At 28.9% G+C, this 11797-nt stretch overlaps 1 protein-coding gene across 1 annotated transcript; it reads left to right on the forward strand.

The window, feature by feature from the left end:
- The first annotated feature begins 7686 nt into the window (after window positions 1-7686).
- On the forward strand, window positions 7687-11578 carry LOC114727566 (probable fatty acyl-CoA reductase 5). Its single transcript, XM_028914264.1, has 4 exons — window positions 7687-7784; window positions 10007-10110; window positions 10213-10415; window positions 11470-11578. Exons 1-4 carry the CDS (start codon window positions 7706-7708, stop codon window positions 11576-11578), a joined length of 495 nt encoding a protein of 164 aa, XP_028770097.1. The 5' UTR covers window positions 7687-7705.
- Window positions 11579-11797: the final 219 nt, after the last annotated feature.

The following is an 11797-nucleotide window of genomic DNA, read 5'->3' on the forward strand; positions in this document are numbered from 1 at the left end:
TGATAAACATGTGAAATGGATCTTTTATATAGAACCAACATCAACTCTCAAATTAAATAATACATTAAGGACCAGAGGAGTATTATATTACATATTTAGCACGTTTTAATTTATTTGCTCTTGAAAATGGCTTCCTCTAGTGGCTAAACCACTCTTACCAGTTCCTGATGATGGACATACTATCATTCGGAAGAAATTGGCATCCCTTAGTTCTCAAGCAACATAGAGTCATTCGAAAAAAAGATTAAGAAATACCAAAAAAGAATTAATAAAGTTATTGAAGAAACTTTGTAATAACAGCTTATCCAAGAATTTGATTGTCGATAAAACACAGGTGCCTTAAATCTATGTAGTAGGCCCATCTAATGAGATAAGATTTATTGTTGCTGTATATGATCTCCCAAGCGATCTTGTGGGGCAAGAAAAATAATAATAAAATAAAAACATAGTTTTGTGCTCGCGTGATACGTCAATCTAGGGTTGCGTAATCAATGAGACATGAAAACACGGTTTAGAGTAAGACCACATCATCCAAAATTTTCAGCCATTCTTTAATATAAGATGTTTACAATTTTTTCCTTTTGATAATCAAAATATCTCTCGATGTTCCATGCATATATCGGTCCCTAATATAGAGAGTATATTAAGAAAATCAGTTAAATTAGTAATTTCCAATAAATAGGTGTTATCTTTCTTAAAATATCCTTGTTAATCATGTATATTAGTTAGAATTACCATTTGATGAAACATTTAACATGTACAACTACTACAAGAACTACCTTAATAAATATAAATAAATATAAAAGATAAAATGAATTCGGATCTTATATTTAAGATTAAGTTGAAAACCAAACTAACTCTTATATTAAGAATTGGAAGTAGTAAATGATTAGTATGGTGCATGTTAAAATTAGAAAATTTGATAACATTTTGATAGTCAATTCAATTATTGTCGCTATCTTTTTCTTCCTTTGATGCATAACTCAGCTGGTCAGACGTTATTGTTAGGAAACTAAATGAGTAAAAAATCATAAATTAAGAGGAAAACATAATTACTTTCTCTTAGTATTGCTGAAATTAGAGATACATATCCCATATTTGAAAGACCTTACCATTTTAGTTTAATTAAGATTATTTCTTTGAAAAATCAACAGTATTTTTCTTAGTACAATTTGTATTGAAAATGTAACATCTGATTGTCTATGCCCTTTTTCTAATTTAAATAACATTAAATAATCAAGTACAGCTAGTAATATTTTAATAAATATTTTGAAAATTATTTTATATGAAAAATTAATAAAATAATATAAAGTAAAAATTAATATAACTTATATTATCCAATTTATCCCTCATCTTATTATTTTCGTAATTTACTAAGTTCCTTTTAATATATGTGTTTGAAAATTTTTTTGACGATGTATCTACTTGAAAATTTAAGAAAATACTAAATAAGTTTACAGAAATATGTTTAAAAAATTAAATTATGACAATGTTTAAAAGAAATTCATTAAAACTATTTTGATAATAAATTGACTGATTTTGAAATCATAATTATTCTAAAGAAGGGTATCTTAATTCAAAAATATGTTATATAGCAGTCAATTAAAAGTTAGATGGATGCAAATGGAACCTGTTAAAAAAATGAAGATATATGTTAGATAACTTTTCATACTAAGAGAGGTTTATTTTTGTTTTAAAAATAGAAGAGACGTTTGTGTAATTAAAAAAAACAGAGACAACATCAATGATTTTCATAATAAATTAATAATCAAATTTATTAAACTAAAATTTAACAATTCAAGTTGTTTTGTCTTAAACTAATTAAAAAACTTAATTTTACTCATACTCTAATAGCTTCAAGTTACCAGAATACATAATTATATCAGATTTAATTTCAACACCGAGAAGACCACAGAACTGATATTGCGCGAAGGAGTGTTGATGAAAACCAAAAGAAGATATAATTTTTGTTGGCTATTTTCTGTGAATTAGTCACGGAATGAAAAATTAAAGATCTAAATCTCAGTTTCTATGAAGATCATAACTTTTAATAAAATAATTTTAAGTATGAGCGTTTGGGATTACTTACCACATAATTTTCCTAAATGCTGGCATTTAAATGTAATTTAGAATGACTGTAGAAATCCAGAGTTCAAAAGAAACGAAATTTTAAGGAAAATACCGAAATGAATTTTGCTTGACATGTTAAGAATACTGCTGATAATAATATGAACTAATATAATGATAGCTAGAACTAAACACAGTGAAAAATACAACTTGATGATATAGAGGCATGAATCTTAGAAGCACCGATGCATGTTGTAACGCACCGCTCATGTTTTGCCCAAAATACACAAAGGCTCGCTGCCTAGAACTGTCCAAAGGTGTCCACAAAAGTCTTGGGTAAGTCCGGAACTCTCTAGAAATGTGTGGAACTTGTTGGGGAAGCTTGGAGGGTTCTAGAATACTATAGATAATTGTAGAGACACCTAACCCCTTTGTAAATATCTAGATATTTTTGTAGAGTATTCTAGATACAACATTGTAACCGTTGGATCAAGTAGATTTTAGCCGTCCATTGAGGAGGTGGAGAACTATAAATACCCCTCCGCCTCATTCATTTCTCACACTCAAGAAAGTGAGAGTGTTGTAAGTACTTCAAGAGATCAATACAAAGTTCTTTCTTTGAGTCTCTTGTTCCTTCATGAGTAGGCTGACTAGCAACTTAGAGCAAGAGGTTTGCTAGGCCGCACAGTTCGTTGGAATTACGACCAAGTTCGTGACAATGTGCATTATACCATACTCTTTCTTGTCTTATTTATAAGCTTCAATTTGAAGAGGGGTGTGGTCCATTTTATAAGCTTTAATTTAGAGTTTGTCCAAACATTTAATATATAATTCTAATTTTGCTCTTAACTATTTATTCTCTTCCTTTTGTCATACTCTCTTATAACATTTTTTCATACATTCTTTTATCTTCACTTTTTCATTTATTATAAGGGTATATTTGGAAACAAAATTATATTTCAAGTATATTTATTGCTTTTAACTAATTTTAAACTTATAATAATGATCGGAGAGAGTATATGATACAGCATGATACAATGAATACAACAATTTTTAAAATTTTAGAAAACTAGTACAAAAATACATACAAATGCACACAATTTCTGGTCTTTAATATAAGAGTTAGATAATTAATTTATAGATATTAAAAAAATTGATTAAATTAATTATTTGTAATAAACGAATGTTGTGTTTTCTAAAATACCATTATTAATAATATGCATTGGAACTACTCATTGATGGGGACTCCTTAACATGTGCAATCACCATAGGATTACTTGAGGCCCAAAAAAAATATTAATGGAGACAAAGTGGATTGAGTTCTTATACATATACAGGTACGTTTACTTTTTTGAAGTATCAGTACTTTAGAATATGAATATGGTGTAAAGTTGCAAATTAAATAAGTGTACATATGAAACCAAATTCACCAATAGAGTCAGTTAGTTCATTTTGCAAGGACACTCAATATTGGAAGATTTAATCTCATATATACATTAACATATATTCTGGTATATAATCTAATTACAGAACTTAGGCATTAATACAAATTGTGTGATTAGATTCAATTAAATGAGTTGTTGGTGAGTCCAATTAATAGAATTGATTAAGTGAAGACAAACTCAACAACTCAATACCAACAAGCTCAACCATGAAAGATCACATCAACATTAATTTCAAAGCAAGTCTGAAAATAGAATCATCACACAACAGTAAGATAACTCAACAGTCAAAGACTTAAACTAAAATTAATATTAATCAAATCAAAATACTCAATACATCAACCGATCCAACTATACAATAATATAATCACACTTACATAATCCAAAATTCAACCATACATGTGAAGTGGACATCTAAACACTAGGTTACAGTTAAAAATCGTTTAAGCATAGGTTAGAAGTTCAAATGATGCTTGAGAACATTCAAGGATCGTTAACTGTATAATAGTTAAGGACAAAATGATTATCAAGTATGCCCTTTTTCTATAGTATGGTACTTAGAACTAAATTAACACATTTTCTTTGATATTAACAGAAATAATTATATTTGTCCCATATAAGAAAGTAAGGGGAGAGTATATATAATTTGAACCGACTGATAATGAATTAAGGAGGCATGGGACATATAAAAATAACGAGTCCTATAGTTCAACCAATTAATTTCTCATTAACAAATTAATTAGTTCAATTTAAAATAGGTCGCTGTCCAACTTTTCTCTGGCTAAGCCAGAAAGTCGTACAGTCATTTAATCTACAACTGCTCAGGTGTAGATTAAACTATCCCGTCTAAACACATGGCAAGGGAGAGTAAAAAATAGGGAAAATCACTAACAGGTCCCACAGAAGGCAATTTATTACTCTGAAGTCCCACGAAATGTCAAAATCACTGACAGGTCCCAAGGGACCTCAGAGTAATATTTTCGTTTTGTAAAATGACATTACTGCCCATCATATTCCAGATTCACATTTGCTCTGTCATTACGATTTACAACCTCAGCAGCGACTATTAACAACCTAATGAGAGGGCGTTAACAACCCTAGCAGTATCCGTTAACAACTTACTTTATAGAATTATATAACCTCTACATAAGAGTAAATTATAACCAAATAATATAATACAACAACTTTAACACTAAAATGGGAAGCTTTTTGATATCATTAAGAATTTTAACTAGATCCAATAGGATTATAGTAATATTTTAATGCGAATATCCATTTACAATCTCAACAGCGATTATTAACAACCGAATGAGAGGGCATTAACAACCTAAGCAGTAGCCGTTAATAACTTACTTTATAGAATTATATAACCTCGCATAAGAGTAAATTATAACCAAATAGTATAATACAACAACTTTAATACTAAAATGGGAAGTTTTTTGATATCATTAAGAATTTTAACTAAACCCAATAGGATTATAGCAACATTTTAATGCGAAGATCCATTTACAACCTCAATGGTGGGTATTAATAACCCAAAGAGAGCTGTTGACAATCTAGGCAGTATCTATTAATAATTAACTTTATAGGATAATATAACCTCTAACAACTATATAAGATTAACTTTAAGACTATTTAGTTATAGTTTAGTTAGTTATAGTTAGAAGTTATATTATCCGATAAAGTTAGTTGTTAACACACACTGCTAAGGTTGTTAACAATTCTCCTTAGGTTATTAATACTTACTGTTGAGGTTGTAAATGGATGTTCGCATTAAAATGTTGCTATAATCCTATTGGGTTTGGTTAAAATTCTTAATGATATCAAAAAGCTTCCCATTTTAACGTTAAAGTTGTTGTATTATACTATTTGGTTATAATTTACTCTTACGCGGAGGTTATATAATTCTATAAAGTAAGTTGTTAACGGATACTGCTTAGGTTGTTAATGCCTTCTCATTCGGTTGTTAATAGTCGCTATTGAGGTTGTAAATGGATATTCGTATTAAAATATTACTATAATCCTATTGGATTTAGTTAAAATTCTTAATGATATCAAAAAGCTTCCCATTTTAGTGTTAAAGTTGTTGTATTATACTATTTGGTTATAATTTACTCTTATGCAGAGGTTATATAATTCTATAAAGTAAGTTGTTAACGGCTACTGCTTAGGTTGTTAATGCCCTCTCATTCGGTTGTTAATAATCGCTGTTGAGATTGTAAATGGATATTCACATTAAAATATTACTATAATCCTATTGGATCTAGTTAAAATTCTTAATGATATCAAAAAGCTTCCCATTTTAGTGTTGAAGTTGTTGTATTATATTATTTGGTTATAATTTACTTTATGTAGAGGTTATATAATTCTATAAAGTAAGTTGTTAACGGATACTGCTAGGGTTGTTAACGCCCTCTCATTAGGTTGTTAATAGTCGCTGCTGAGGTTGTAAATCGTAATGACAGAGCAAATGTGAATCTGAAATATGAGGGGCAGTAATGTCATTTTACAAAACGAAAATATTACTCTGAGGTCCCTTGGGACCTGTCAGTGATTTTGACATTTCGTGGGACCTCAGAGTAATAAATTGCCTTCTGTGGGACCTGTTAGTGATTTTCCCTAAAAAATACTCCCTCCAATTCTTATTATAAGTTTCAAATAACTAATTTATAGATAACAAATTATTAATTAAAATTAGTTAAAAGTAATAAGTAGGTTAGAAATATACTCCCTTTGTCCCTTATTATAAAATTCACTTAACTATGTTATGTTATTTAAAAAAATTGTTAAAATTAGTTAAAAATAATAAGTATGTTGAAAATGTACTTTTTTTAAAAAAAAAAACCCTTATTTATAAGTGGGTAGGTCTAAGTAAGAAAAAAATTGGAGAGAATGTATGAAAAAAAATAATGAGAGAGAGTATGTTAATTAAGGATAAAGTAAGTAAAAATATATTTATTGTTTAGATAAACTCAAAAAAGATTTTATAAATAGGGACAAACCAATTTAAAAAAGTAGATCTTATAATAAGGGATGGAGGAGTATTTTTATTTTCAAATATGCCCTTGTAATAAATGAGAAAAAAGATTAAAAAAAAGAATGTGTTGGAAAAAAGAAAATAAATAATTAAGGGAAAATGGAAAAAATGTATTAAATGCTAAGACAAAGTCAAGTTGAAACTTATAAAATAGATAACTCTGCTTTCTAAATTTGAAACTTATAAATAGAATTAAAGGCAATATTTTGGACTCTTCTCTAATTTTCTCAAGGAAGGTTTTGTTCCACTAGGTTTAATTTCTTGGTAAGCTTTTTAAGGAAAGGCAACGTTAATGTGTCTTGCATATTTTTTTTATTAGATTTTTGTCTCATTAAAATTTTCCTAATGTGATTTTAATAAGGCACAATATTTATCTATAGACATTAACTAAAAATTGTTATGAATATTATAATTTTGCATGGATGTGTATGACATCTAAGAAAAGAAATTTTTCACATTTTATTTCATATTGAATGACATTGTGCCCCATAACTCCCAAATTAAAAAGCTTCTAGTATTTATTTAATATAAACCAAAAATTTCAAATAAATATACTTTATATTTAGGATGGAGGGAATAGATAAGATTCCTTTAATATAAAGCAGTACTATTCCTAGTTGATACAATAATAACCCTTTTAGTTATTTGCAATCAATATGCTAAAAACTTACCCTCCCATTAATTCTATTTAGTATTTTATTTCAAAAAAATTTTGTGTAATAAATAAGAGTAGTTTGGGAAAAATAAATTAATGAGGCAAACAAAAGAAACTGATGTCTTGCAAATAGAGGAAGTATACCAATGTAATGCCTTTCATTGAATATTGGTAATTTTGGGGGAAAATTGACATTTAAGACATACAAGGTAGTCATTTAATTAAGATAGTTTTGGAATGTGTTGATAATAACTTTTAAGAAAAAATTATATCCATTGGCTAATTTTAACCGATTTTTTTCAAAATGATTATATGATTCATTCAATGGAAACATCATCATATTAAATACAATCGAACCACCTGTCACGCCAGCGAGTCCAGTGGTGAGGGTAGATACACCAGCTATAAATAGTCCGCAGCTTCTTCCATCTCTAGAATTAGGTATCATACTTAATTTCTTAGCTTCTCCCAATATAGTAAGAAATAGAACTTTCTAGCTTTAAAATGGAGCTGGAAAGTGCACAACAGTTCCTCAAGGGAAAGACAACTTCAGTGACGGGTGCTACGGGCTTCTTAGCAAAAGTTACATCATCTTTATTCCATCCCTAACAAAAGAACAAGAATGTTGTTAAGGAAATTTTTCACAAATTAATCAATCTCTTCAATAGAGTTGTTTGTTATATGCATATACATATACACACACACTCAGATATGTACGTACGTACGTATGTATATTCATTACCCATGATGTTTTTGCTACCTACTGTTTTTTTCTCGTCTATAATATATCAATGACCCACCTCTTCTTTTCCAACCTGCGTGGCATAATAATAAATTGGGAGAATGACTAAAAAATTCTGGTTGAATTTAAAAAAGACAAATAGATAATATTGACTACTCTTGTGATAGTTTTAACTGCTCTTATAATGATTTTGACAAGTCAAAATCTGTCAAAATCACCTATTTATTATTTTAGAATTTAATAAGGACTCGTTTAGATCTTTGTTTGGATCTCAAAAAGTGCATAGGAATCTGTGAAATGTCAATTTGGGGTTTGTGTGGTTTTTTTCTGTGTTTGGGTGGGGCTAAAAGCCCAACGAACTTTTAACTAAAATGATGATGCATTTCAACACTGAGGAGAGTTGCTTCTAGGGCGTTTAGTAAGGCAATTTACCATTAGGCTTGCATTAATGCTCGTTCAAAGCATACCTACCCAGATCTGCCCTTCACTTTTTCCCTCACTCTTCTCCCTTCACCTATTACAATTAATTATGTGATTTCATTTACTTTAATTAGAGACCAAATAAATTTTGATCTCTATTCATGTTTGTCCATTATATATATTTACTTATCTACAATGTGTTTTCAAATTTTCTCAGTAACAAATATTTTTATTTTATAATTTCACAAAAAAACTATGTTATTTTATTATAATAACTTTAGATATTTTTTTTAACTATTATCATATTAAAAACATATAATATCAAATACTATTATTTAATAAAGTTCATATCCGTTTCAGTTATTTTGCAACTAAACTCACTTTTCTATTTATCATCCAAACAAGATTTATCTTTTTTAACTGACTTTTTATAAGCACCAATCCAAACATAAATCACATTATACTAACTGATTTTTATTTTAACTTTAGTTTACAAAAGTCAATTAGAGTAAAAGTCAGTTTTGATACTGTCAATTCAAACACACCCTAAGTATTTTTCTGTCATTCTCCCTGATAAATTCATATCAATCTATTCAGAAATTTTGCTGTTGACACAGTACGATAGTGTCATGGATCCATATAACCACTCCCACGTTGTGGGATAAGGCAGCTTGTTGTTTTTGTAATTGGAGGTGGACACGTTCTTTTAATTTGAGCAACAGATTAATTCAGTTTGGGGATTGTGGCTTCTTCTCTCTACAAAGTTGTCTCTTTTGGGACTCAAACTTAAGATCCAAAGGGATATAGTGGGGTCTTATACAGTTAGACCAACTCTTTGTTCAGATCTTTCTAGCCCTTCATGCAATGTATAACAATAATAGACCAAGAATAAAATAAGGACTTGTGTGATTTCTTGAGAACGGTTTTTCATTTTGAAAAAAAAAAATTAAAGTTATTATTAAAAAAAACAGAGCATCTTTTTCATATTTTGTAACATTTTCTTCTACAAAATTAGAGAATACGCAGAGAAACATTATGCTTTTATCAAGGGAAATTAATTAAATATAGAAAATAATTCTTTCATCCTTCTTCATTTCACTGGTTTGTGTATGGTTTCCAAACTAATGATTCATTTGTCCAAAAAAAAAAAATGATTCAAACATATTTGTTGTTATTTTATTTTCAAAATTTGATCTTAAAAGTTTACTCCACAGAATTGTTTTAAGAACATGAAAACAGAAAATAATGTTAAAAAATTCCTACAATTTTTTATTCACTAATATTTCAAAAGGTTTTTCTTTGTTTTCGAATAAAACTAAAGTGGGTTATGGGTACGCAGGAAGGCCGAAATAAATTGCAATATTAGTGGTTGTAAAAAGTGCGGCTTAATTTCTACTCTACTCAATTATGTTGTATATTAATGGAAATTACACACATACCAAATGGTTTTGAAAAAATAAAACTAATATTATCCAGTTGTACCTTGTCATCAAGCACTTACTATGTGTACACGCAGGAATTCCGAAATGAATTAGCAAACTTTGTGAGGCGTTTGTAACAATGTCAGAATTGAACAGCAAAATGAATTATTCACTAACAATATCTTTCTTTTGTTGATTAAAACGCCTAATTTCCTTTTGCAGTTTTTATGGAAAAGTTATTAAGGACTCAGCCTGGTTTGAAGAAATTGTATCTTCTTCTAAGAGCTTCTGACTCTGATGCAGCTACCCAGCGTTTGCACCATGACGTACATAAATAAATTCCTTAACTCTTAACATTTTATAAATTACACACATATCTAATTAATTACATGCTTTGCTTTTTTCCGTCTTTGTATATATATGGCTAGATTACGGGAAAGGACTTGTTCACGGTTCTTCGAGATAGGATGGGTGCAGATTTTGATTCTTTCATGTCAGAGAAGGTGGAAGCCATTGTTGGTGATGTCTCACTTGTGAACTTGGGACTTAATGATGGAAATATTGGAAGGAAAATTAAGGAAGAAATAGATTTCATAGTGAGTTCAGCTGCGACTACTAGGTTTGATGAAAGGTAAGCAACGAAAGATAATAATTGTGAAAGATCACCAAATTGACACTTCCTCCAGTCCTTAATATAAAGTTAGTTTGAATTTAGGTTTGTGGGTTTGGTGAGAACACAATCACTTGAAGCAATGCAGGATTTATAGGTATGATTTCTAATTTGTATCTTCTAAGTTATCATTAAGCAATCACCATTCCCATCCCTATTATAAGTCACTTATAGCAAAAAAGTTTAATTCCAAATATAAATTATTTGTAAGGTTATTAATGATATTTTTTTTTAATTTTATCCCGATTCAATTTTCACTGGAAAATGAAAAAGAGGCGAGACAGGTGAGAATGATGATTTGTAAGTGCAGAAAGAGAAAATCTAATAGGCTCAAATTTGAAAAATTGCATTAATTTAATACAATTATTAGTATGTGAAAATGAGTTAAGTAACTCATAATAAGGATCAGAGTGGTACAGTAACAACTCTTTCTAGTGGGTATTCTAATAATTTCGTTTTTTTAATTACTTGTCTACCCAAATAACTAATTAAATAATGATACAAGCTTTTACAGGTTTCAACTATCTTGGATAATATATTCTCCGATCCTAAATAAAAGACCCATTTTGTAGTGCAAATTGTACTATAATTTTGTATTACGAAATGGGTTTTATATTTAGGACCGGAAGAATATGAGTACTTAATAGTGATTCGACGCCTCGTTTAATTGGACCATTTATAATTAATATTCTTTATCTTTCACAAGGTCGCGCGTTCTTCTATTGCTTTTTTAATTAATTATTTTTCCGAAATATTTTTTCCTTTCCTTTCTTCTATTATTTTTCTACAAAATAAAAAGCACACACATAACTTTTTTAGAAAAATTCCCTTTACCGTATAATTGTGTGTAGAGGGAAATTATATAATAACAATTAATTAAATAGATCTAAAATATTAATTAATGCAATCAAATATAATCTAAAATCTCTACCTATATAACTATAAGATATGGACTTTATCAGTTTGCTTAGAATGATTTGCCAAATATTTAAAATGTCTAATTAATATAATACAGATTTCATGTTGCAATGAAAATCAACACAATGGGTGCTTTACATGTTTTAAACTTTGCACAGGGCTGTCCTAATTTACAAGCTCTTCTCCATGTGTCCACAGGTATGTAGACTCTCTTAGCCTCCTCTCCCTCTGATCCAATTGGAAGGAAATATTTCAAATTTTAAATGTTAACAAAACATTCTTAAATGCTTATATATTAAGCTTAATTTTCAAAAGTATTAATGATTGACATAATATATAATAATTTGAGACTAACACCGTTAAGATTCAAAGATTGAAAAAAGAAATAAATAAAAGGGTAAAAATGCATTCAAATGCACCTAACA

This window comes from Neltuma alba, unplaced genomic scaffold (assembly GCF_004799145.2).
Source record: "Neltuma alba isolate B1F8T4 unplaced genomic scaffold, ASM479914v2 tig00012490_pilon, whole genome shotgun sequence".
Lineage (NCBI taxonomy): Eukaryota > Viridiplantae > Streptophyta > Magnoliopsida > Fabales > Fabaceae > Neltuma > Neltuma alba.

Coding starts and splice junctions, on each gene's coding strand:
- LOC114727566 (XM_028914264.1), top strand. CDS start 7,706: ATGGAGCTGGAAAGTGCACAACAGTTCCTCAAGGGAAAGACAACTTCA. Junction 7,785..10,006: donor TACGGGCTTCTTAGCAAAAG/TTACATCATCTT, acceptor TTCCTTTTGCAG/TTTTTATGGAAAAGTTATTA. Junction 10,416..11,469: donor ACTACTAGGTTTGATGAAAG/GTAAGCAACGAA, acceptor AATATAATACAG/ATTTCATGTTGCAATGAAAA.